Below are 27,691 nucleotides of genomic sequence, written 5' to 3' on the forward strand. Positions count from 1 at the left end.
ACAATTGAAAAGGTTGCAATCTCTCCGAAGAATAATGTTTTCAATAGCCTTTCACCTATTTTTTTAGATCACTTTCGTATTTCGTGGTTAGGTAAACTATTATTTTTAATACAAATACAGTTTCTTCATAGTTTACTTGGTCATACCTAAGGATAAGAAAAAGTCGATGTTTTCATACTACATTCCGATAACAATTTTCTGCCGTCGATTGGATCCCAAAATCAAATTTGCTGAATCCCGAAGACCAAAAATTGTATTGAGTTATATAAAAATATGGAAAATAATTCAATAGGAAATGAATATCTAAATATTTCAGGTAAATTTAATAAAAATGAGAGATATACATGCTATAGATGAAAACCCCAACTGTACTGTCACCCCAGCGAACAATGGTGGACATGTATATGTATCGAACTCGTTTTTCCAGGCTATAGGACTTTAGAATAAAACAAATTAAAGATAAATGCAAGTTATATCGCAAGTAATTTGGATTTTTAATAATTCAGTTTGATATTGGAGCATAGGGAGCAGGCTGAAACAAATCGACTGACTTTACATTGACTCGCACACCACTCAAAATTTTACCAGACTTAGAAATAGTAAGAATAATACCCAAAATAAAAAGTTCGATCCAGTTGATCCACTGCTCCGGAGCGCAGCCTACTTTAGGAAGTAACTAACCGCTTCGATAGCAGAGCGGCAATACTAGTATTGAGCTTAATTTGTGTGCACTCGAAGCTGGTTAAGGAGTACCTAACCTCACTATCGGCATCGAGTTACTTCTGAATAAAACTAGTTTGGGTACCAGGCCATACCTGGGAAGTTGGCAAGGAAGGGCCGCTCAGCATTGCTGTTGATGGAGTGGTAACGGGTCAGTACTCCGGTGTCCGCTTTGCGGAAGCTTGGTGAGCGCAGAGCAAATATCAGTACTCTTGCGGTCGCAAGATCTTTCTGCCACAAGGTCAATCGCAAAAGAATTAGCGTTCTTTTCGCTCTCAGCAAATTTAAGCTTTCCCTAATTGTAGGATTATAACTGGACATTGTCATATTGGTGTTAGGTAAGGTCAAAATTTTGATCAATACCATTTTAGGAAACTGCGTAGCGGAAGACGAGATAGTAGAAACGTCTCAAAAATTTCTTCTTAATTTCCCCGCATTTTCGAGATGAAGGCCAAAACATCTTGGATTCCACAGGCCTAGACATCCAGCTGAGCTGGCGGGAATACAAATTAGACCCTAATAATTTTTGTAATGGGTAACCGGCGTTTTGTCGATACTTATATTATATCTACTGAATCTATCTCTTTTTCTTTCTTCACAAAGAACTGGCCATAATTAATCCAAGTGTGTTCTCTTTCTGGGAGCCTTTTTGGAGCCATATAACTTAATCTAACCTAGACTACCAAGCTATTATACCAGGTTAATTAGGTATAATTTATATATATATAAATTAAATTTAGTAACTCTGTGGCTATTTTCAATTCTAAATTAATTGAACAAGTGAGCAGAGTATAGACATAGCTAGCGGAGCTCTGGTGAATTGAATAGGAATAATATTCTTTTCTAACATCAGTTGATGTATAATACATTATATTATATTATAGTAGATTTACATATATCAAGAATATAAACTTTCATGCTAAGGATAAATTGCACTTATAGCCAATTACAAGCAAAAATTTTTGTATTTATAGATCTATAGTCTAGAGTTACTATTTTAATAGCTTAAAGACTGCAAAAATCAAGCTAGCAGCCACCAGTAAAACCATATAATTAATATCAATTATTGCCAATTCGTGCAACCAATTCCAATTAGACTTGCAATTACGCCTCATTATGTTGCAGAAAACAATTAACAAAGCACATGTAAACAAATCGTAAGTCACCAAGCAAGTCTTTACTCTTAATTTCATCATTATCGATGAAAAGAACTGTAGACAAAGCTACCTCTCGATATACTTACTTGGTCTCATAGGTACGATTATATGCTGGTGTAGTTAAATATAGAAGCATTACCTGTGCAAGCGTTCATTGGTAATCAATAAAGAATTATGATTAGTTTGATAGCTGACAAACTACGTTATTGAAACGCAAACTGTTTTAAAAAATTAATAAAAAAAAAACTAAAATAAAGGTTCGAAGTTTTATAGAAAATTAAAACAAAAAAACTTAAATTAAATAATAAGCTGTGTCAGGTTTAACATTATGTCTGATTACTGAATACTTAATTGTTTAGCGATTAATCACTTGCATGCAAATAGCTACATAGCCGCAACGCCTTTAATTCGACGCTGACTCGTATTCGTGTGAGCATGAATACGCTGAATCGCAGGCTGACCGACTAACAAACTACCGGTTTGGTTTTTTCACACGATTATTGTTGATTGCAGAAACCCTGTTTATAATAAAATAATGCCGAAATGCTTCTGTTATTGGTTTTAATTTTTAATATTTAAATCATGTTAACTAGAGGAAGTTTTTGAAGTCGAGATGAAAACTTTTTACTAATTTCAATTATATACCTACATGTACAGATTGGATTTTACCAATTACTCAAGAAATACTAAATTACTGCTGAAAACTTTACTTTTAGAATATCCCAAAAGAAAAGCTATAAGCTACGAAATTTTCTGTCATCTCTTTTGAATATAATTTTTTCTCAAAAAGGCTACAGATTGAAATGTTAGTTTAGTCGATCCGAAAATATGGTGAAACTAACCAAAATTCCTGAGTCCTGGGTGAACCGTATACTTATAATAAAACGACAGAAATCAATAAACAGTCAATGGATAAGTTAGCTCTGATTAAATGTGTGACTTTACTATCTTCCATTATCGTAACAAAAATAAAATCAACAAGAGCTAGCAATAATCCAAACCTCTGAATAGATTAGCGGTGTACACAAATGCTTATCCATATCAAGTTCCTTTATGACCCGGTTTGTAAACAATGCGCTGAAAATATAATTGAATTAACATTTAAATTAATTTTTTTGCATGTTTTATCAATTAATAATTCCGTTTTTCTAAGCTTTAATCCAAATGTTTTTACTAATAAAATTCCCAACACCGTTTGTGAATAAGTTAATCCAAAGAATGAGTGACCTCACCATTTTTAGAAGCCGAAAACAGCACTTGGTGCAAAAAAGTTAACAACACAAAAACGAATTAAAACTGGCACCTGCCAAACACCTGCGTACATATTCATAGGTAAATATACATATCTACGTATGTATGTCTACTTGTTAATAACTTTTGCTGTATCTCATCGTCATCGTTGACAAAATAAATATTCATTTCATCGCTCGATCAAAGCACAAAAATCGACAAACACTAAATCTCTATTCAAATTTATTAACAGACATACATACTTGTATATAATATATAGATACACTCTATGTATATTTATACTCTAACAACACGTTGCTACAGGGTATAATAGTTTTGTTCACCTAACGGTTGTTTATATTACCTAAAACTAATCGAAATAGATATGGTTATATATATATATAAATACTATATATATATACAATATATATATATACTTGTATATGATCAGGATGACGAGTTGAATTCCGAGTGACTGTCTGTCTGTCCGTCCGTCCGTGCAAGCTGTAACTTGAGTAAAATTGAGATATCATAATGAAACTTGGTATTCTGCAAAAAAGTGAGAATACTTTCGTAAATTTAATTTAATACGTAAGCATAGACTGTAAATTTAACATCCGAGATGGTACGAGGCGGCCGAGGTCAATCAGTACGATGGGCGTGACTCCGCCCACATTTAGGTGAAAACTCATATCTCAGGAGCTACTTGGCCGAAATCAACCAAATTTGACACTCTTATGTTTTAGTGTGGATATAAGCGAAATCGGACTACACCCACGCCTACTTTTTTTTAAATTCCATCTGATTCTTTCACTTTCTAGTATGCAAATCAAGCAAAAGAGATTGTATGTTTAAAGTAGCCCACCTTATGACCAATAATTTCTTAATCTTGTTTACAAAAGTTCATACCATCAGATACTGAATATGTGGACAGCAGTTCTTACAACGAACATTTTATCGAAAATATCGGTCAATATGTGAGATATGTTATTGACATTCGGAGCAAATCCTTTTCTGATAACAGTATGCCTTTATGTCAAAAACGCTTTGAATCGGATGAGGGCTTATCTTAGCCGCTATATACCTAGAACAAAAATTTTCGAACTTCCGGTTTTTTTTATACCTCATATATCGCCCAATATATGAGTAATCTTAGTGAAAACGAGAGAATGTATTTAACTAATAACAATGTATCTTTGTGCTTAAAGTAGATAAAATCGGGGGAAAACTTAGGGGTAGGGCCATATAATTAATGTCACGATTTTCGAATATCCGGTTGGCTTTAATCTATAAACATATCATATATTGATGATGGTAAGTGTACCTTATTGAAACTCAGGGATCATAATATTAGTATTAGGCATGTTAATAGTATGTGGTATTGCCAAAAGTAGTTAATATGGGTCAATACATCCCTTATAATACATACAATGATTTTCGTTTTTCTAACAAACCTAATGCCGAACATGTCCTTCAATGGGTCAGTTATATATTTATAACATTACTGAAAATATAATATTTCTCAAGCATACTACCTGAGCAATATGCAAATTAATGTAATCAGCCCGTCTCTTTCTCTGCCCCCATTATAACATATATTATATTATGATTTCTGACTTTGAAACTGACTTTGAACCGCACAGATTCATCAAAATGTGTGATATTTTAATGAAATAAAAGGTTCAAATATCCGTGAAAATTATATGGTTTACGACTGAATATGAATGGAATTGGTCTAGACCTTGGTCTAAGCCTCATATCCCTAATATAAAGAATTTTGATCCTCTGGTTGACGTCTTCCATATCAATTCAATGTATTAAATTCAGCCTCTTGGGTTGAATTTATAACATATATTTCTCATTTAACGAGGATTTTAAAATAACTTTCGTTGACGCGATTAAAATATATTTATAAAACTAAGTTAGTATATGATCTTCAATATAAGTTAATAAGATATCAAATTTGATTGTTATCCAATCACGATTTCATCGAACAATGAATGCTGAATTCTTTCGCATCATTTTTATACTCTCGCAACTTGTTGCTACAGAGTATAATAGTTTTGTTCACCTAACGGTTGTTTGTATCACCTAAAACTAATCGAGTTAGATATAGGGTTATGTATATATAAATGATCAGGATGAAGAGACGAGTTGAAATCCGGGTGACTGTCTGTCTGTCCGCCCGTGCAAGCTCTAACTTGAGTAAAAATTGAGATATCTTTATGAAACTTAGTAGACATGTTTCCTAGTACTGTGAGACGGTTGGTATTGCAGATGGGCGTAATCGGACCACTGCCACTCCCACAAAAAGCCATTAATCAAAAACAAATAAATTGCCATAACTAAGCTCCGCAATAAGATACAAGACTGTTATTTGGTACACAGGATCACATTAGGGAGCGGCATCTGCAGTTAAAATTATTTTTTAAAAGTGGGCGTGGTCCCACGCCTAATAGGCTTAATGTGCATATCTCCTAAACCGCTAAAGCTATAATAACCAAATTCACTGGGAGCAAATGTTTTTAGAACCTCTACCTACAGTGTAAAAATAGTTGAAATCAGGTGGCAACTCCGCCCACTCCCCATATAACGGTACTGTTAAAAACTACTAAAGCGCGATAAATCAAGCACGACATTAGACATTAAATTTTATCTCTGGGATGGTATGAGATGACTTTATAGGAACCGCGTTCATAATTATACAGTGGGCGTGGCACCGCCCACTTTTAGGTGAAAACCCATATCTTGGGATCTACTGAACCGATTTCAACCATATTCGGTGCATAACGTTATTTTCATATTTCTATGTTATAGTGCGAAAATGGGCGAAATCGGACTACAACCACGCCTATTTCTCATATAACACCATTTTCAATTCAATCTGTTTCTTTCACTTTCCACTATGCATATCAAGCAATAATGATTGTATCGGGGTAAAACTTTGCGTGAATAATACATTTAAAGTATTCCACCTTGTGACTAAAAATTGTCTAAATCGAACCAAATCTGTTCAAGCCCCTAAGTACTAAATATGTGGACCCAGTGCCTATAGTTGACCTTCTACCGAAAATATCAGTCAATCCACAAAGAAATCTCAAACGAGTATACCACTTGACTTTGCGAGAGTATAAAATGGTCGGTTACATCCGAACTTAGCCCTTGCTTACTTGTTTAATATAAAGTTTTGCCAACACTGAAGGCATTTCTCCGGATTTGATCCTTGCAAGTTGTAAGAGTATAAAATATTCGGTTGCTCCCGAAATTAGCCCTTCCTTACTTGTTTTATTTTATGTTGTCCATTTGCAATCAAAATTACTGTTAGTTTATTTAACATGACAAGTGTGGGCATACATATCATCCGCAAAAGACAGCATTTGATATATTGTGGGCAACCGACCACATTTTTGAATTACATACTTGTATTATATTATATGTTGTTGAAACAGTTAACTTATGGAGAAATGAAGTAACACTTTTTACCCACGGTTACGAAATTCTGAGTTTTGTAAGATTTCGTCTTAATCTAGTCAAAGGCAAGAATAGTGAACAATATTATGGCTTAAAAGTTTCTATAAATTATTCTGTTAAAATAACATAAAGGACCTTCAACCCAATTTCCATGCCCCTCCATATCCCACAGTTTACATGATTCCCATTACGAAATACGGGAAATTCAATGAATTTCCTATCTTTCCATTTATTATTTTTATATTGTTTGGAGTGTAATGAGTGCGAAAAATGGTTCGTTTATAACTATTATGAAAATTTGATAGTTCGTTTAATTTATGGCGTTGCTAGTCTCATCTTTTCCACTATTATACTTGAGAGAAACTACACGGGTAACGATGATACATTCGTATCATTAAAATTGTCAAGTATATTTTATCATAATCGTACGATACGTAAAATGCACGTGTGTGGCACACATAGAATCGAAGGGATGGTCCAAGGGTGGAACTAGTTTGCGTATATACAGTCAGACAGACGGAGATGGACATGGGTAAATTAACTCACCTTGGTAGGCTGATTATTTACATATACAATTTATTAGTGTGTCTGACGTTTCCTTCTGGTTATTACAAACTTCTTGGCAAACTTAATATACCCTGTTCAGGGTATGAAAAGAAAATATCTCGGATTGTCATTCCAATCGATGTTGATATTGACTTAAAGTTTTGACGATTGTCAGTACCCTAATTAAGATTACAACATCAGCTTATAAATTTACTTCAGTTTGAACATACCACTTAATAAATTAGTGATCTTTACGATACCAGTTATATGTGATCTTGCTGTAAGATTCTTTAAGTATGTAACTTCATTTAATAAAACTTTCCATACTAATTGTAACGTCGCCCAGTGTAATTAAAGCAAAAATTCTTTTTTGCGCTTTTTTGCAGTGTTTTGACATTTTATGTCTCACTTAATTTTTACATTCATATAGTAGAAACAAACTTAAGTGTTATGTTAATTTGTGCACATTATTTCTTATTACATCACGTTTACGACTGATAATTTAAAAAAATATGTTTATTTATATTATGTGGCAAGCCCTTAATGCTTGTAACTAATGAAATAGGAGTAAATTGCATGCGAAACAAAGAAAATGTGTAAATACGTTGCCTTTTAATTAAAATATATTATATATATATATATTGTATAAGTATTTTTACAAAAATGCAGTGACTGTCAACTTCTGGTTGTAACTTAATAAATCTTCTTCACTTATAAATATTCATACACGATTGTGCAACTTTACGAACAACATGTGCAGTTAGCTACAAATTGCTGTGCTTGGCATATATATATTTATGCTAATACTATTTGAAGACATTTAAAAAGCATAAACAAAGCATATTTCTTGAGCAAATTAACCACTATTTACTATTTTGAATTAATGAATGCGAATGAGACACCACACCAAGCAGTTTATAATTGCATAATCATTAAGTTTTTTAGAAAGAAAGATTACGTAGAATAGTAACCATAAGCTTGGGTTTCACTCATAGGAATGCCTTATTATGAACTTTCTTTTATAGAATAATTCGCGGACACAATTGTAGACCTTAATCAGCTTTCACAAATTTACGGTTCTTAAGCTTCTTTTTCACCTCGTTTAGTCATTGTACTGACGTCACGAAATTCGTTGCTGCGGTTTGAAATATTATTCTTTCCTCCTCTTTGAAAACCTACATACTTGTATAATATTATATATAAACATATAACCGCTCAGTCTATAAATTCACAAGCTAAATCTAGGTTAATGTTCGCTTAAGTGTCTGTTTAGTGCCAGAAAGGTAGATCAAATAAATTTGAGCTGTTTTGTGTTGTTCCCAAAACGTGTTCTGTTTAATAAAAATCAGCTTATGCTTATAAAATTCGGGAATTGAAAATGTCTCTCGTGAATCTCAAAAATTCAACTCATGCCAGTTTATTAAAGTATATTGGAATTACAAGGCGAACCTTTTAAAGGTGAGAGCTATGTTTTAAAAATAATCAATAATATATGCGTTAAGCATTACTACCTCCACTGGGTCAAGCCAAATAATTGCAATATATAGAGAACTTTTGCAATTCTTAGAGTAATATAAAAAGCTTTTGATTGCGAGGACGTGTAAGGATTTGTCGTATCCGAGTGAACACTACCAATCATTTAATGGAGGATTAAAATCACGGTTGTCATCAAAATTTAATATTGTAGAAAATCATGTTTAGGTATTTATCGTCTCTCAACAGACATAGAGGATCACCAAGAAAAAATGAGCACAAAATCAATCAGTGAAATAGACTTAAAAGTTGCAGAACTAAAAAAATACACAAAAGCATAAGTAAATTTGGAATGTCATGAAGAGACTATCTATTTTGAGCCATCACCAAATGAGTAATATTGATTATATTATCTGTTGTAAGTAGCTATTGTTAGTATCTGATGAAGTCGAAGTTATCAACTGAACAACTCTAAATTTTTTCCTTTTTTCATTCAAGTCAGCCGAAAAATCTCGTCTCATTGAATAAAATAGTCAGAACCCTCGCCGACTATCGCTAACATACAAGTATATGCTACAGTGGTTCGATATTGGCGGTTCCGACAAAGAAATAGCTTCATAGGGAGAAACGGACGTGTGCAAAATTTCAGATCAATAGTTCAAAAACTTAGGCACTAGTTTACGTATATACAGACAAACGGACACGGCTAAATCAACTCAGTTCGTCACGATGATCAATTTTATTTATATATGTATATACTTTCTAAGGTCTTCGATGTTTCTTTCTAAGTGTTACAAACTACGTGGCAATATTCAGAGTATAAAAAGGTAGACGTTAAAGTATTTTATGTTATAAAGGCACAGCAATCAGAGTTAAATATGTGAAATATGTGTTGAAAATTTATTGATCAGCGCACACCATTCGCTCTAAGCGAAACTAATTTAACTATTTTCACGCAATGAATTACTTCCTTATTTTTTCACATTTTTATCAAAACTTGGCATTTTGAATCAGAACTACAATTTATTTTTTAAGAGGATTCAATAATTTTGCAGCTCGATCGATTCAACAAATAATTAGGTATTTATTACTAAGAGTATATTTAATAAAGCTGAACGCAAAACCATGCAGAGCCAGAAAATTTAGAAAAATCAACGTTATTATTGTTAGGTATATACTTATAGAAGTTCTGGGATGTATTTTTTTTTATTAAAAGCAATCATACCGATATACACATGGTAATTAAGTGTTGATGTGTGTGTCATACTTGTATAAACATAACATATACTTAGCGCCATAGTTGCAAACAAAATAACTTTAATGAGCTATATGATACGCGTCCGCTGCCAATCGCAGCCGCAATCAAACGTCTGTTGAATAACGATGATTAGACCGTTGCGAACTAAACAATAACAACAACAAATGGTTAATAGTATTAACCGCATCTTTGCTTTATTCAAATGATGCTGACCACAGTCACCCACCGCTGCCAGCCGTCAGCTGTTGGCGAATTAATCTTACTAAAAATACTATAAAATCAATGAATCTCCATCAGTCGCGTTTTATTTGCGGCTTAGAACGGTACGAAATTTAGAATTGTGAATGTATTGAAAATAATTTTAAGAAAAGTTTAAAACATTTTTTACGAAAATGTTTCATAAACTTTTGTTACGCGCGTACTTAACGCTACTAATTGCAGAGTTGTCGCTGGTAAAATTAGCAGTGGCGGACACAGCACTGACAACCACAGAGGAAACAGCAGCAACAACAAAAGCAATAACCATACCAGCGACAACAATTGCTAGTGTAGAGTTACATAGTCGACTTACAACCGAATCACCTACAAATCCCAATACTGCCACAAGCCAATCCAGCGCTGACAGTAATACCACAAACACCAGCGGCACTTACACAACCAACAACAATATTCCAAATGCGCCTACAAACGTCACAGCAGGATCTGATGACATATCCAGCAACATCTATTGCATGCCATCACTTTGTGAGCTCTACAATGGCAGTCATGTGTTGCAAGTGCCTCATATAGGCTGCAATAACGGTGGCGCTTTTGCGCCCGCTTGTGGCGCCGAACCGCATTTGTTGTATATGAGCCAACGGCGGCGCCAGTTTATTTTGGATATGCATAATCTCGCCCGTGAGCGAATTGCCTCCGGCCAGCTGGAGGGTTATCGCTCCGCCGCGCATATGCCAATGCTCAAGTGGGACGATGAACTTGAATATATGGCTTCGTTGCATGTGAAGCGCTGTCAATTTGCGCACGATCAGTGTCGCAATACGCCGCGTTATCAGTTCAGCGGTCAGAATATTGGTTACTTTTGGATTGGTCGTGAATTTAAATCGCATGCGAAGCGTTTTAAATCATTTATTTTGGATTGGTTTCGGGAGTATCGACTTGCTAATCAATCATTCGTTGATCAATACAGACCCCATCCGGAAGGGTGAGTATCATTGTGCGATGAGTTACCGATAAGAGTTAAGATGTTTGAAAATTGGACTAAGTAAAAAAGAACTTTATTACCATACTCGGAAGTATTTTTGAAAAGGTTCTTTAAACTGCTAATTTACAGTCAAATATTAGTGTCATGTTAAGCTTGAGCTGCGTTTCTGTATCTTTCATAATATGTATAACCTAAATCATTTTGATCACCTAACGCCTTACTTTGAGATCGACACCCAATTGATCGAACGCACATTCCTATTGTTTCACCATGTTCAAGGTAACCGATAAAAATAATTGCATGTGCATCCCCGAAAAAAGAACTGCTAAAATCTTGTCATCCGAGTGTTGCTTTTTTTCAAACGCTTTGGACGCCTTTTATCGAGCAACAACAGACTGCCGGTCAGACGTGTAATGCTGTATCCATGTTTGATCCATTATCACATATCGACGCAGCAACTCGTTCTCATTGCGTTTGATGAGTGACAGATTGTCAAAAACTCGGCAAACATGGTGCGCAGTACTTTTTTATTTGTAAAAAAAATCGTTTCTTATTAACAGACTGGACATGAAATCTACTATTTTTCCTTTGTAACAAAAAAACAGAGATAGTGGCACCTTGAAATGTCATAACACTATATTATATTACTACAATATTCTAGTCAGGGTTTCTGCTAAAAAGATAGAAGTAAGTGGACATATACAATAGACAATAATAGACAATTTTCCCATATAGTGTATCAGAAAGACAATGCATTTTGACTATTCGAAGTATTATGGAAGTCTTGTCTGTTGTAATTTTTTTGGGCAGCCTCATACCAAATAAGTAAGCCATCAGTGATTCGATGCAAGAATCCAAATTTATCTCTTTGGATTATTTTATCTCTTTTCCAATACTCTGTCGATTTTTACTGTCTATACTTCTAGAATACTGTACCTATATAATATAGCAATTAATTTCTAATAACTTATTTATCAGCAAAAAAATTGGTCACTTCACCATGCTGGTAGCTGATCGTGCGCATCGTGTTGGCTGTGCCGCTATACGTTATCGCGATCCCAGTGATATTAACTATATGAAATTGCTGATGACATGCAATTATGATTATACAAATATACTAGGAGAACCCGTCTATCAGAGTGGTCTTGCGGCGAGCAAATGTATATATAAGATAAGCGAGAAATATCCCTCGTTGTGTGACTGGAAGGATGCTGTTTACGATTATAGCAGCGAGGAGAGTATAGAGGAAGACAATGGCAATGAGCTGGATAGCAACTTTATAAACTAAATTTAACTGTTTTTACTTTTTGCTTATTTTTGTACATACAATCATGTTTAAGTTGAAATTAAATTATACGAATTTATAGTTTTAGATATAATGTTACAGTGAATCAGTATCAATTTATTGTGCTTCTTTTTTGTAAAAATTCGCGATTCCATTTTGCTTTGTCGTTGTAATGGTTGTCCAAATTCTGTTTTAAAATGAGGATGAGTGTTGTTATTGGTAGTCCAGAAAACCAATACTGAGTTTTTCCCCAAGGAATAGGATGTGAGATAAATAAGTTTTAACGTGTCTTTATAAAGTCTTCTTACGTGCTGGACCAATACTTTTTATGTCAGTAGTTAGTCTGGATTAGTAGCAATTCAACTGATGTCTTAAGCTCACTTATGCAACACGCGAACAAGCACTTTTCCACCATCTCATACAGTGAAGATTAGCTTTGGGTATAATTAACTTATATTTCGTCTTAGGAATAGTGAATAAGTCTTCTTTGTTTTACTCAACATTTTTTGTCATATTAAGGTTTAGTAAGCAAAACTTTATTGCTCTAATTGGGAAAAGTATCATAAACTTAGAGTTATTAATGAAGCCCAATAATACTCGTATAATGTTGCTTCACTAATACATTTTTTACAGGAAATATACGAAGACATGATTCTTATACCAAAGCAGTATAAGCATAAGCAAGTACCATGTAAAGCTTACAGCATAAAGTAAAATTAATTCTTTTGCATTATTTTGTTTTAGAATACCATAATAGAGACCTATCAAATGTTGTCCATCAATCAGATTTCTGAACTTTACTCTACTAAAATTATGACAGATATATGCAGACTGTTCTACATAGTGTTTTTACATATGTTTTAGACATGTGCTTTTTAAAAATAAGAGCTTGTCATTATATTTCAAAAATGATTTTAGGCAAATGTCCGCCGCGTCTGGCGTGTATAAATTCTAGCTGTGACGATATTGTCTTATCCGAAGAGCTAGAAGATTCTTCGACTGTTGTGCTTTCTTCGGTTGTTGATGACGATATTGTACCAGCTAAAGAGCTAGAAGATTCATCGCCTATTTCGTTTTCTTCAGTTGTTGAAAAAGATATTTTACCAGCCGCGTCTGGCTCGTATAAATTCTAGCCGTGAGGCCCAATTTTCGACCACTTTTTGCAGCAATTGCGGCCGTATGTCAACAATAACTCTCCGAAAATTCTCTTCCAAAGCGCCAATGGGTTCGGGCTCATCTGTGTAGACAAGAGACAATCCCTTAATCCCACAAAAAATAGTCAAGCGGTGTTAAATCGCACGATCTTGGAGACCAAGTCACAGACCCACGACGTGAAATAATGCGCTCACCAGAGGTTCCCTAAAGAAATTTATGGTTTCGTTGGCTGTATTGCATGCAACACCGTCTTGTTGGAAGCAAAGATCGTCCACATCAACATCATCCAATTCATTCCCCATTCACTGTAACATAATAGCCGGCTTCATTTTTGAAGAAATATGGACCAATGATTCTCTGTCCATAGAGCACACCAAACAGCTTTCTTGAAGATGTAGCGGCGTCTCAACAATGTCTCTTGGATCATCACTCCAATTGCCACAATTTGGTTTTTTAAGCTACACATTCATGCGAAAGTGAGCTGAACAAAATTTTCTTATTAAAATTAGCTGTGCGATGACCATCTCGTTTTGTATCCTTTCACCGAACGTGCAACGAGTTTGATTGGATTTTTGGATTGGAAATTTTCCATAAAGGGGATGGGTACAGCTCCAATTGTTGCGCGCGATGGAGGATGGACTCATTCAGGTGTTCTTCGATACTCTGCTCTACAGCAGCAAAGTCGTCTTTGAGGATGCGCATTATCCGCAAGAGTAAACGTTCATTATTTTGGTAATAAATTTGCATGATTTGCAAACGATGTTCCGGAGTATTCTATTTATTTTGAAATGGTAAACCAAACTAAGTATGTCAAAAAGACCCAATCCGAAAAAAGTATTGCCACATTAAAAATATGCTATGTTACGACTACAGACTGTACAGGACATTTCAAACTTAGTTGTTCCGTTATAAAAAGTCCCTAACCTTGCACAAACACCCATCGTATTTCTCAAGTTAGTTAGACAAGTTTCTAAAAAGATAAAACTACTGTAGCTAAGTTATAAATGTACCTCAAACAGCCCGTTTTTTTACTAGGAATAATATTTATATTGATTAAATAGAACTTGACTGATAAAACCAAGTACAGTCAGACTAATTTATCTATGAAATGTGTCATAATCCAATCAACCAGACCAACTGAACTTCTGCTCATTGCAATCCAATTGAATGTGATAAGCTTCAAAGCACTCAATAAGCAAGTCTCTTTATTGAAGATGTTTAATTAAACGTACAAGCTAAGACCCAAAACAACATTTATTTGTACCATTTATCCAAAAATATGAAATTGTTTAACTTTGCACACTTTCGCTTTTTACACACCTTTAATGAAGACCCACAAAATTTACTTATACTATGTATAAAATGTGCAATAGTCACAAACCTTATTTATATCTCGTAAAAGCTATGAAGCAATAAATTAGTATTTTGTAATTTTATTCTGATAATAAATGTTTATAATTATGCATCAAGATAATTAAACTTTATTAATTTAATTATATATTGTTCAAACCTTTTGTAACGACCGATAAAAGTTGATCAGTGAAGCAAAAGATAGCTGTGACGATCCAAAAATTCTAGGAAAAACGAAAATAAAAACTTATAACAACAAACGAATACTGAAATAATTGCTACAGATAAAATGTGAAGATGTGTCAATTTGAACCTGAAAGTTTGTATATTCATTTAAAGAGGGGGCCTGCGCTATGTATATATACCATATATACAGTCAACCCTCCTATAACGCGGTGAGTGCATACCGCGTTATATGGAAACCGCGCTATAAGAAACTCGGATTTATCCGTATAAACCAGGAAAATTCGTAGCTCGTTCTATGGAAACCGTCTACCGCTTTGTAAATGATCAGTTTCAATGAAATGGAGTTCAAATTCTTTAGCCAAATTTAGACCTTTTTTCACATCTTGTAAATCGACATTTGTCACCCATTCGTATTTCTTATTTACGTTTACTAATAGATTTGAGGTGGGTGCATCAATTAAATCCATAGGTTCATCCTCATCTAAAGTTTCTTCCCCGAGTACGAGTTCTATTACATCCTAATGGCTTGTTGTAAATTCTTCATCGCTTAAACGAGAAGCAATGATTACTATTTCTGTAACTGGGAGTGAAATTGTAGAATCATCTTGTATTGCTTGAACCATTCCAGGTAAAAGGGGTTTCCAACACACATTAAACGTTGATGGTTTAATTTCCGCGCAAGCCGATGACACGGTTCTAATACAATCTAAAATAGAAAATGTCATCCAAACTTGAGTAAGGGTTTTATTTTCACTACATTTTAATCTGTCGAAAATGGTTTGGAAAACTTGGCGTGTGTAATACATTTTTAAAGTTTGAATGACTCCTTGGTCCAAAGGTTATATTAATGACGTGCAGTTAGGAGGAAGGTAGACAATTTTTACATGTGGATGATCCAGTTGTTTGCTGTGGCAACCAGGGTTATAAAGAACCAATAAAACTTTGAAATACAATTTTTTTTCCATCGTATATAAAACCAATCCTTTATAAATTAAACAAGCACAAATTAAACAGCAAATGCTGAACGAACAGACGGTGCAGAAAAAATTTTAGAAAGACTTGGTCACCAACAAAACGTGTGCACTGTGAAAGGGCTCTAAAAAGACTAAACTGATGTCGCTATGAGATAAGCTGGAGATAATGTTTATGTAAAAATATCTAGTTACTATGTCGCGATCCCACTGCCTGGACCTACATGGCGGCATCTGTTCCCTTATAATTCAAAACATTCATAATTTAAACATTCTTAGCCTACGCGGAAGGAACTTATGGGATGCTGTTGACGGAAACCTTGTTCTGAGAGTCCCGCGTTATAGAATGGCTGTCGCATTTTCAGCTCCGCGTTATATGGAAACCACGTTCTGGGAGTACCGCGTTATAGGAGGGTTGACTGTATTCGAAAGCCCGAAGCGGTTTTGTAAATTTCAGTGCGTGTTTCGCAAACAAAGTGAAATATTGAATTGTTTTAAGATAACTGCTAATAAAAATAAAGGGAAAATACCGCTGTTATCTATTTGCTAGTAGGGTTACGAATACTAATTGTATATAAAGCACTCACTACATTTGGCACCAACCAAATCAATTCGCGTGTAAAATAAGGAGTTTGTGTAGACGGGAAAGTAAAATGCTATTAAAATACTTGGGAGTTTTGGCGCTACTCTGCGCGGCAGCTGTTGTCGACGCTGGCCTCAGTGATGTAGACTACTGTAGTCCGGCCTATATGTGCAGTGGACGTAGTCAAAAACATGTTTTGGCTTGCAATCATACCGGAGTAAGTATGGAAATTGAAAAAACCTAAAATTTCAGAATATTTATTGAAGATACATATTAATACCAAATCTCCACAGGCTTTCGATGCGCGCTGTCCACCGAATGCCGAAATGCTGCCAATGACTGAAGAGTTTAAAAAACTCTTCTTAGGTGAGCACAATAAATATCGTAACGAGATAGCGAAGGGTTTGACATTCGAGCCGGCTGCAGCCATGGCCACTTTGGAATGGGACGACGAGCTTGCCTATTTTGCCGAATTCAATGTAAAGCAATGTGGTATCATTTATGAGGATCAGAAATGTTTCACCACTGCTCGCTACAATACGCTCGATCAAAATATCGGTTGGCTCTTCAATATCAAATCGAAATTCAATCGTTCCAATATTTTCAATGAAATTAAAGAACATATAAGGGTTTATTGGTATGAGCAATATCACGATTGTACACAGACCGAAATCGATTCGTATCATCCACCACAATTGTAAGTAAATTAAAGAAATATATTTTGTAATAATATTTATTCTTATTTTTGACTATTTCTTTCCTATTCTCTTCAGAAAATTAATTTTACATTTTGGCAAAATGGTTATGGATCGCAATAATCGCGTTGGCTGTGCTGCTTCACTTTACGAAACTGAATATGGCATTAATGTGCTCTTCACTTGTAATTATGCCCGTCGCTTATTCTGCTATAAGCCCATATACCGTTCTGGCGCTTATCCAGGCTCCCACTGTAGAACTGGTATGAATCCACGTTATCCATTTTTGTGCTCGACGAAAGAGAATTTCAATCCAAATGATTATAAGGTGTAATTACTGAGGAAATGGAGCAAACTTAATTCTAGAATCGAACTAAACTAAAATAAAAAGTATTGCCAAGAATAAAAAAATATAGTATTTAAATCTAATTAAACTAACCAGGAACATAAATAATTTAGTACTTTATTTCTGGAGACACCATTATACTGGATAAAAAATAATTGTTCCGGAAAATATACTCCGAATTTAGTAATATTCAGTTCATCAGTAAGATTCATTCATTAGTATACTCATTTCCCATAGACACCACAACTTAGAGACCATCGACTATGGTATAATCTGACGGAATCGATGTTTGTGTATATTTAGGTCGGTTAGGGTTTTTTTTAGTATTTTAATGCCGATAAATCGCTTAACCTTCAAAACAGGTATGTTTTTGACGGCGATGTGGTCCACTCTATGAAGACGTCAATTAAGCCGATAACCGAAGAATTTTATATTTAGATACTTAACTTTAATAATCAAACAAAATAATTTAAATTTCAAATAATAACTAAAAAAATAAAAATGAACTACTGTTCACAAATATTAATATTGCGGCACATCAAAAAACCGAAAAATCTAAGATTGTAGTGGAAATAAGCCCGCTTATATGGTTCATCTGTATACTACTATTTTAGCACTGTCAAATGAACAAATATATCGCAATCTGTGCCATGCAACACTGACTTATAAGTAGCGCTAGACGAAAGAGTCGCAGTTGAAGTTCCTATAGAACTAGTAACCTCGGTTGTCCTTTCTATCCTTGATAATGCAGTAAAGCTCTCTTCCGTGTTAAAAACCACTCCCAGTGTAGCGTCGCTTTCATTTGTTTCTCTAGTAGTGCTGGTAATGTCATCTGCTAAGAGGCTGGCAGATTCATCCACAACTGTGCTCATCCAAGCTCTTGATGAAGAAATTGTGCCTTCTACAAATCTATCAGAAATTTCAAAAATTGAGCTTTCTTCAGTTTTAGCTCGACTCGTTGTTAAAAAATCGGCGGTTAAGCTAGTACTGTTATCTGCTAAAATAGTCGTCTTTTCAGCAGACATGGAAGAATCTTCAGCTACTCCACTACCATCCGAAGGGATAGAAGATTCGTCTGCAAATGTGATATCTTCAGCAGTTGATGAAGATGTTGTAATATCTGAAGAAGATTTGTCGACTAATGTGCTATCTTTGGTTGTTGATGACGATGTTGCGCCATCAGAAGTACTGGAAGATTCGTCGACTATTGTGTTTTCTTCGGTTGTTGACGACGATCTTGTAATATCTGAAGTGATAGAAAATTTATCGACTGTTGTGTTTTCTTCGGCTGCTGATGACGATATTATACCAGCTGAAGACCTAGAAGATTCTTCGACTATTTTGTCTTCTTCAGTTGTTGATGAAGATGTTGCACTATCTGAAGTACTGAAAGATTCGTCAAATATTGTGCTTTCTTCGGTTGTTGATGACGATATTATACCAGCTGAAGAGCTAAAAGATTTTTCGGCTATTTGGTTTTCTTCAGTTGTTGATGAAGATGTTGCACCATCTGAAGTGCTGAAAGATTTGTCGAAAATTGTGCTTTCTTCGGTTGTTGATGACGGTATTGTACCATCCGATAAGCTAAAAGATTCTTCTACTTTTGTGCTTTCTTTTTTTGTTGATGACGATATTGTACCAGCTGAAGAGCTAGAAGATATTTCGGCTATTTCGTTTTCTTCAGTTGTTGATATAGATGTTGCACCGTCTAAAGTGCTGAAAGATTCGTCAAATATTGTGCTTTCTTCGGTTGTTGATGACGATATTGTCTTATCCGAAGAGCTAGAAGATTCTTCGACTGTTGTGCTTTCTTCGGTTGTTGATGACGATATTGTACCAGCTGAAGAACCAAAAGATTCTTCAGCTATTTGGTTTTCTTCAGTTGTCGATGAAGATGTTGCACCAACTGAAGAGCCAGAAGATTCGTCTACAATTGTGCTCTCTTCAGTTGTTGATGAAGATGTTGCACCATCTGAAGTGCTGAAAGATTCGTCGAATATTGTGCTTTCTTCGGTTGTTGATGACGATATTGTACCAGCTGAAGAGCTAAAAGATTCTTCAGCTATTTGGTTTTCTTCAGTTGTTGATGAAGTTGTTGCACCATCTGAAGTGCTGAAAGTTTCGTCGAATATTGTGCTTTCTTCGGTTGTTGATGACGATATTGTACCAGCTGAAGAGCTAGAAGCTTCGTCGACTGTTGTGCTTTCTTCGGTTGTTGATGACGATATTGTATCAGCTGAAGAGCTAGAAGATTCTTCGGCTATTTTGTTTTCTACAGTTGTTGATGAAGATGTTGCACCATCTGAAGTGCTGAAAGATTCGTCAAATATTGTGCTTTCTTCGGTTGTTGATGACGATATTGTACCAGCTGAAGAGCTAGAAGATTTTTCGGTTATTTCGTTTTCTTCAGGTGTTGATGAAGAAGTTGCACCATCTGAAGTGCTGAAAGATTCGTCAAATATTGTGCTTTCTTCGGTTGTTGATGACGATATTGTACCAGCTGAAGAGCTAGAAAATAGGTCGTCTGTGGTGCTCTCTCCAGTAGTTGATGAAAATATTGTAACATCTGAAGGGCTAGAAGATTCTTCGGCTATTTTGTTTTCTTCAGTTTTTGATGAAGATGTTGCACCATCTGAAGTGCTGAAAGATTCGTCAAATATTGTGCTTTCTTCGGTTGTTGATGACGATATTATACCAGCTGAAGAGCTAAAAGATTCTTCGGCTATTTGGTTTTCTTCCGATGTTGATGAAGATGTTGCACCATCTGAAGTGCTGAAAGATTCGTCAAATATTGTGCTTTCTTCGGTTGTTGATGACGATAGTGTCTCATTCGAAGAGCTAGAAGATAGGTCGTCTGTGGTGCTCTCTCCAATAGTTGATGAAAATATTGTAACATCTGAAGGGCTAGAAGATTCTTCGGCTATTTTGTTTTCTTCAGTTTTTGATGAAGATGTTGCACCATCTGAAGTGCTGAAAGATTCGTCAAATATTGTGCTTTCTTCGGTTGTTAATGACGATATTGTACCAGCTGAAGAACTAGAAGCTTCACCGACTGTTTTGCTTTCTTCGGTTGTTGATGACGATATTGTACCAGCTGAAGAGCTAGAAGATTCGTCTACAATTGTGCTCTCTTCAGTTGTTGATGAAGATGTTGCACCATCTGAAGTGCTGAAAGATTCGTCAAATATTGAGCTTTCTTCGGTTGTTGATGACGATATTGTACCAGCAGAAGAGCTAGAAGATTCTTCGGCTATTTGGTTTTCTTCAGTTTTTGATGAAGATGTTGCACCATCTGAAGTGCTGAAAGATTCGTCAAATATTGTGCTTTCTTCGGTTGTTGATGACGATATTGTACCAGCTGAAGAGCTAGAAGATATTTCGGCTATTTCGTTTTCTTCAGTTGTTGATATAGATGTTGCACCGTCTAAAGTGCTGAAAGATTCGTCAAATATTGTGCTCTCTTCAGTTGTTGATGACGATATAGTCTTATCCAAAGAGCTAGAAGATTCTTCGACTGTTGTGGTTTCTTCGGTTGTTGATGACGATATTGTACCAGCTGAAGAACTAGAAGCTTCGTCGACTGTTGTGCTTTCTTCAGTTGTTGATGAAGATGTTGCACCATCTGAAGTACTGAAAGATTTATCGACTTTTTTGCTTTCTCCAAGCGCTGTTGTGCTTTCTTTAGTTGTTAATGGCGATTTTGCACCATCTGAAATGATGGTTGCTTCGTCAACTGTTGTACTGTCTGCTGTTGTTGATGAAGATGATGTGCCCTTTGAATAACTGGCAAAATCTCTTCTGTTTTCAGTTGTAGTATCCCTCATTTTTGAAGACACAGTGCTTTTAGTGTCATTTTCTGAGGTTTTCGTAATTTCTGAAGAGCTGGAAGGATCATCGTGTACTGTGATATCTTCAGTTATTGACGAAGAGGTTATTCCTTGCGAAAAGCTTGACTGAGATGTTGAAACATTCGCTAATGTTGAATAAGTGGTAGCTCTATGAAAGCCAGTGTAATGTGCGGATGTTGTTTCTGCTGAGATTGTCTCATTGCCACTTGAACTAAGTATATCGTTAAATTGTTGACTTTCTGTGGGTGTTGGTTTGAGTGTTACGGGTAACCCTGCAGTAGAACTTTGTGCGTAATTTGATAATGCACTGACATTTTTGGTGATTGGACCAGATGTTGTCGAATCTATAGAACGATCAGTTAGTTTTATGTTTTTAACTGCAATTGGCTTTTGTTTATTAGATGACTTTGATGTTCATTTCATACTTACATAGAAGACCTTGTGGGGACTTATTATCTATAATCAATGAGAAAGTGGCTGTTGATTTTCCATAAATATCGAATGGTTCAGTTAAGGTTGTTAACTGGTCAGCGGTACTCGCCTCGGTTAACTCGTTGAGTTTTTTTTTACAAATAGTGCGAAACTCTACAATAAAATTAAGGTTTCCAAATCCACTATGTAAGACGACGGTTTTGTTTATGGGCATATCGTTTCCAAGAACGATCAGGAGACAAAGCATAAATATATGTTTTTGCATTTTTGCTTTTATAAATCTTCGGTTTTTTGACTGACATCTATATATTGCATCCAACTGTTGTGATGTTCTGGGACTGTTGCCAGACCCTTGTTTAACCGAAGTGTGGTACACGTTACTGAAAATAAAGGAGGTTTTTCTACAATAAGTTGCACAGCATATAGTTGTTTGGTTCACCTAACGGTTGTTTGTGACACCAGAAATTTTGGAAATACTAAATATGGACTCATATATGTATATCGAAATGATCAAGATCGTCAGTCCGTGTAATAATCTAAGTTTAATAAGAGATATATTGATAACATTAGATGTCTACATGTATTTTTTGGTGCTCTGAGAAGATTGGTAGTGCACAGTATGATCTTGACGTCCGTACATAACAGCTTGAAAAGAAAGGAAATCGGGCTACAACCACGCTTGCTTCCCATATGTCACTGTCTTAAATTCCATCCCAACTTTTTAAGATTCCAAATAGTGTCTTTAATGTGATACCTCTTATCAAAAAATAATCGAAAGGAGGTTAAAGTCTTTCAGGCCACTAGATAGTGAATATTAGGATTTCAGCGCCTGTGGTTGACATTATGGCATACTGAAAATATCTGCAAGATATGTAGGTTATATTAAATGGACAGTCATTTTTGAACTCAGTAGATAATTTGGAACGCACAAAATATATGCCGAATAAATCTGTTAATATATGTATTATTTTATGGACCGATTATCTTAATTATACAGAATAACCATATACAAAAACTTCTGGTTGATTGTAATCGGTACATAATTTCTTCTAAAAACGATTGTTGAATTCATTCATCATAAAGTTTTGCTGACTCCTGGAAATGTGTCCACTCTTATAGTAGTTATGTACATATATAATATAATATTTGGATGTACCATTGTTAAGTTATCTGCCCTCAGGTAATATTAGTAAAATACGTTATTTGGCATTATCTAGACCAGAGAAACCAAAAAATTTAACTCCGGAGTCAAATGACCACAACAGCAATAAAAATTATAACATGATTCTCAGAATGACAAAAAAATGCTTGGACTCAAAACTATGGAACATGGTACATATTTTTTCTGAACTAACAATAAAGCTATAGCTAAGAGACAGCCAGCCAACGTCAGTCAGCAGTGAATGACTGCTTTCGAGCGAGCTACCGCGAGCCAGACAACTTTAGCGAAAGTCTTGTAATCATTTTGCATATTGTTCTTAAGAAATATGGTGTTTGCTGTTGATTGATGTTGTAGGAGTATAGTGAACTATAGAGCTTGAACTAGATGACATGTGTAAAATTTAGTGGTTTAGGAAATAGGAAATTTCATGTGAAAGTAGAATGTACCAAACTTTAAGTGTGGGCTGTTGTCAAGCTTTATAATATATTCCATATATATATATATATATTTCATGTATATCATTTATTTCACTTGGATCATTTGGCTTATGAGAGATGTACATTTTTTTAAATTTTTTGAAACAAATCCCTCACTTAATTGATTAAAAAATTATGTCACTAGCTCGTTGGCACATAAACGCTTGAGGATCTAAGATCTATAAAGGACACACTTGATAAAACTGATTTATTACGTTACGTTATTTAAATATTTTTACTTGTAATATAAATAAAAACATTTTATACTCTTGCAACCTGCAAGGATTAAAGCAGGGGAAATACCTTCAGACATATTTCCAGGTGGAAAGTCGGAAATAATTGTACAGACACTCACACATTGAACGACATGTTCGTCATAGGGTTTGTTTTAATATCGAATATCAATATGTAATATATGGGAGTTGGGGTAATTTGTAGACTTAATTCGCATATTTTCTGTATTAAACTTAAGTATATCCAATAGTATTCGTTAAACTATAGTATAACCTATATTAAACGTTCAGTTAATTTTGGTAAGATATCTAACATATTTACCGATATAATCGATATAAGACCAACTGGAAGTTTGAAAATCTTGTGTTAGGTATATGCTTTCTAAGTTTCATACTATCATATAAGGAATTGAATCAACCCGATATTTGGAAATCCTGATATTAGTTATATGGGTGCTAGAGCAGATTTTCACCCGATTTTATCCATTTTAGGCACACGGATGCACTGTTACGAGAAAAACACGCTCACTGAATTTAATTAAGACATGTAACTTACATACAAGTATTGGCCGATATATGGCGTATAAATTCAGCCGAAAGTTCGAAAATGTGTCTATTAGGTATATGGGGACTAAGGGAATTATTGATTCCATCCAATTTGGATACACGGACATACTATTATCGGAAAAGGGTTCTCCCCGAATTTCTATTTTATATTTCACAGATTGAGCGATATTTTTGGTAAAACGTTTGTATGGAATTTAAAATTGTGTTAAATGGGAAGTAGGCATGGTTGTAGTTCGATTTCGCCCATAGATCTTAGTCCAAACCTAATATTCTTAATGTAATGAGTTCCGATCCTAGTTAACGTAGCAACGTAGCCTCTGCAATTGAGTTTATGTCAGATGTGTCTTATTTGCGTATGATTTTAATATAATTTTCGCTGACAGAACGTGAAATAGAGTTAAAAAACTACTTTATAACCACTAATATAAGTTAAAAAGCTACCAATTCGATTGTAATCCATTCGCGATTTCGACGAACAATGAATGTTGAATTCGTTTTAAAACTTTTTTAAAATAAAATTGTTCCAACACCTGAAGATATTTTCCAGGCTTTGATCTTGGCAAGTTGCTAGAGTATGAAATGTTTAGTTACGCTCAAACTTAGCTCTTCCTTACTAGTTTATGGATATTTCAATAATGTACTTAATTATATTCTTGTTCCTATTTAACGGAACATTTTAAAACTCACTTAAAATTTGCGCTAAAAAAATTTAATAATACGCACAATTCTCCGATTATTGAAATAAATTAAAACACTAAATATCCTTTTTAATATTTAATACATTCAATTATTGGAGCTCTGTAGTTATTAAGTATTTATTGCACTTTTAGTCACTTCCATATAAACTATATAAGATAATATTATATATTAAAAAATATAATTAAAAAACTTTTTGGGCATCTTATATTTCCATTTTTTTTTAATTCTTCTATTAATTTAACTGTATTATACACACACAATGTTCAAAATGCGAAATGTTCTTTACTATTCACTGAAAAATAGCAAAGTTGTCTCCTCACTATATACTTTTGTGTAGTATTTTTATCCCACACATATTCAGGAAGCTTGGTTGACTTTATTTAAAACTAATGCATTTTATAACATCGTTTTTGTGTTTTTGGAAACTCCAATATCTACTTTGTTTTTTTTTCCTTTCTAAGTTAATTAAGAAAAATAGCTCACACACTTTTCTATTAAATGGACAATATTATATTATTATCCTTTTTTTCCAAACACTGGAAAATATTTTAATTTCATTAATATTATTTTTACTTAACAGTTATAAAATATTTATGAATATTACACTGGACAGTTAAAACAAAAACAGTATTTTCAATACCAACAACTTGTAACTACATATTTTAATTAAAATTTTATTTATCTATTTTTTTCTTTATATTTTTATTTCAAATAGCTTGAAATCCATAAGGATTTTTGGAACACTGACACAATCATTAGATTTTTATTTTTTGTTAAGTGAAATTTGAAATTTTTATAAACCTTCTTTAAAACAAATTTAAATATTTATTTGAATTGTATTTTTCTTACACTTCTTACACACTGAACACTTTTTCCATAACTTGCAGGTTCGTTGATACTGTTTTTTTGAATAAATCCTGTTTAATTATTTTTTTATTTTTTTACAAGGACACAAAGCAGAATGCACACCTTATATACTTTATTATTAATTTCTTACTATCTACTAATAGTCCACGTTTTAGCATCGACTCGTTTCGTACAACTGCAATGGAATTCTAATGTTTCACTAATTTATTGAGTTTTATGTTGCGCAATAATCATATAAAAATAATTTGGCACATATAGTTTTGCTCGCATTTAATCAAATCACGTGACGTATTTCGAGACATTTTCAATAGTTTGTTTCGGAACGTGATTGGGCGTCGTTCTTACTTCCACTCTGTCTAGACAGTCAGATTTGAAATACGCTAAACTAGGTTAGCTTTTTGTACATCAAGTGGTGACTACCAATATGTTGCTACAAAACTGAAGTCTAAGTTTTCAATTTCATTGTTAATTCTCTCAACGGAAATAAATTGTAAAATAATTTCACTTCAATCGGAAACAGACAGTATTTCCTGTTGAGTTAACCAATATATATTTCATAGGCTTGAAAAGCGGTAGGCATTTTGAAACGAGACTGAGGTTAGCAGTGCCCGAAAACGAGTTAAGCGCTTTGAAGGCCTCGCCTGAAACTCGGTAAGAGGAGTTCCATTAAAACCAAAGGAAAGCATGCCTTCAATGATTCCTTACCTTCTTAAACCTCATTGATGCTTGGCCATTGTAGAATTGCAGGAAAGTGCACGGCTGATGAGCTTGCTAGGTCAGATACTTCTGGTTGCAGAATGGGAAAACTGGCTTCTTGCGGTGCCTCATTCGAGCTCGGCAAGTGTTGGTCAGATACCAGCAACTTTGTGACCACACGGTTCTTCTGGCCCAGGAGTAATCGTAAGAGGTCTAATGATTTCCTCGCCTTCAGCAAAGTTCACCTTTCAACAGTTATAGAAGCTCTAACTGGACACTGCCCGCTCGGGATTTATGCGGTAAGATTGACAATTTTACCGGATGCCAACTGCTTGAATGAGCATGAGATTGAATCATCTCAACACTTTCTTTTCGAATGTCCCTTAACAGGTCAAGCCTAAAATACTTGGATCACACACCTTTAAACATCCAAGTGAAGTAGCGAAAATCGAAAAACTTACCGACCTTAAGATAACCAAAGACCGAAAAAATACCATTGCCACGCCCATGAAACGGTGATATTGATAATTACAAACTATTAAGATAGCTAATTAATAAATATTCACGTACTATGCAAAACTGAGGCAAATGTGAAATTTAAAAAATAAAAACGCTTTTTTCGAATTTGCTTACGTAATTAGTCTGAATGATCTGTAGATAGTTCTCCATACAATGACCTACCAGTTTTTTGATCTGATCAAAGATCGAATTTGGCAGGCCAAAAACCGACCAAAATTTTGGTTACATTCAACTTTTTTTAGCGCCACCATTTTGTCAATTTTAGATTTTTTTAGCCGATGAGAATTTTTAGGTTTCATCCATAGAGAAATCTGCTACAGTAGAGCTTCTTGTTTTTAACGCCGTCGGAGATCACGTTAACTCGAAAAATACCTAATTCGCTTCTTCAAAAATTTTACTGTGTATTCTTAAAATATATATAAATATCCCCTTAAAATTGTAAAACTATTGCTTTGGAACTTTTTTTGGGATTCGCCGAGCAAGTAACGGCCTATTTTCAATATTTTTTTTATATAAAAAATTAAATATTTTATTTAGAGCTTTTATTTTTCCAAAGATACATACT

At 34.5% G+C, this 27,691-nt stretch overlaps 3 protein-coding genes across 3 annotated transcripts; 2 read left to right on the plus strand and 1 right to left on the minus strand.

Moving 5' to 3' along the window:
- Positions 1–10,143: 10,143 nt before the first annotated feature.
- LOC106619773 (antigen 5 like allergen Cul n 1) lies at positions 10,144–12,453 on the plus strand. The gene is made up of 2 exons (XM_014238021.3): positions 10,144–11,056; positions 12,035–12,453. Exons 1-2 carry the CDS (start codon positions 10,248–10,250, stop codon positions 12,342–12,344), a joined length of 1,119 nt encoding a protein of 372 aa, XP_014093496.2. The 5' UTR covers positions 10,144–10,247; the 3' UTR covers positions 12,345–12,453.
- A 4,140-nt stretch (positions 12,454–16,593) lies between these two features.
- LOC106619774 (antigen 5 like allergen Cul n 1) lies at positions 16,594–17,692 on the plus strand. Its single transcript, XM_014238023.3, has 3 exons — positions 16,594–16,803; positions 16,880–17,283; positions 17,360–17,692. Exons 1-3 carry the CDS (start codon positions 16,657–16,659, stop codon positions 17,613–17,615), a joined length of 807 nt encoding a protein of 268 aa, XP_014093498.1. The 5' UTR covers positions 16,594–16,656; the 3' UTR covers positions 17,616–17,692.
- Positions 17,693–18,147: 455 nt separating this feature from the next.
- LOC118681492 (serine-rich adhesin for platelets-like) lies at positions 18,148–22,172 on the minus strand. Its single transcript, XM_070110290.1, has 2 exons — positions 21,905–22,172; positions 18,148–21,819 (listed from the first exon to the last, which is right to left on the minus strand). The coding sequence occupies exons 1-2, from the start codon at positions 22,170–22,172 to the stop codon at positions 18,233–18,235; spliced, it is 3,855 nt and encodes a 1,284-aa protein (XP_069966391.1). The 3' UTR covers positions 18,148–18,232.
- Positions 22,173–27,691: the final 5,519 nt, after the last annotated feature.

The sequence above is a fragment of the Bactrocera oleae genome, chromosome 5, assembly GCF_042242935.1.
Source record: "Bactrocera oleae isolate idBacOlea1 chromosome 5, idBacOlea1, whole genome shotgun sequence".
NCBI lineage: Eukaryota > Metazoa > Arthropoda > Insecta > Diptera > Tephritidae > Bactrocera > Bactrocera oleae.

Coding starts and splice junctions, on each gene's coding strand:
- LOC106619773 (XM_014238021.3), top strand. CDS start 10,248: ATGTTTCATAAACTTTTGTTACGCGCGTACTTAACGCTACTAATTGCA. Junction 11,057..12,034: donor TACAGACCCCATCCGGAAGG/GTGAGTATCATT, acceptor CTTATTTATCAG/CAAAAAAATTGGTCACTTCA.
- LOC106619774 (XM_014238023.3), top strand. CDS start 16,657: ATGCTATTAAAATACTTGGGAGTTTTGGCGCTACTCTGCGCGGCAGCT. Junction 16,804..16,879: donor TGGCTTGCAATCATACCGGA/GTAAGTATGGAA, acceptor AAATCTCCACAG/GCTTTCGATGCGCGCTGTCC. Junction 17,284..17,359: donor TCGTATCATCCACCACAATT/GTAAGTAAATTA, acceptor TATTCTCTTCAG/AAAATTAATTTTACATTTTG.
- LOC118681492 (XM_070110290.1), bottom strand. CDS start 22,172: ATGCAAAAACATATATTTATGCTTTGTCTCCTGATCGTTCTTGGAAAC. Junction 21,820..21,904: donor GTCCCCACAAGGTCTTCTAT/GTAAGTATGAAA, acceptor ATCGTTCTATAG/ATTCGACAACATCTGGTCCA.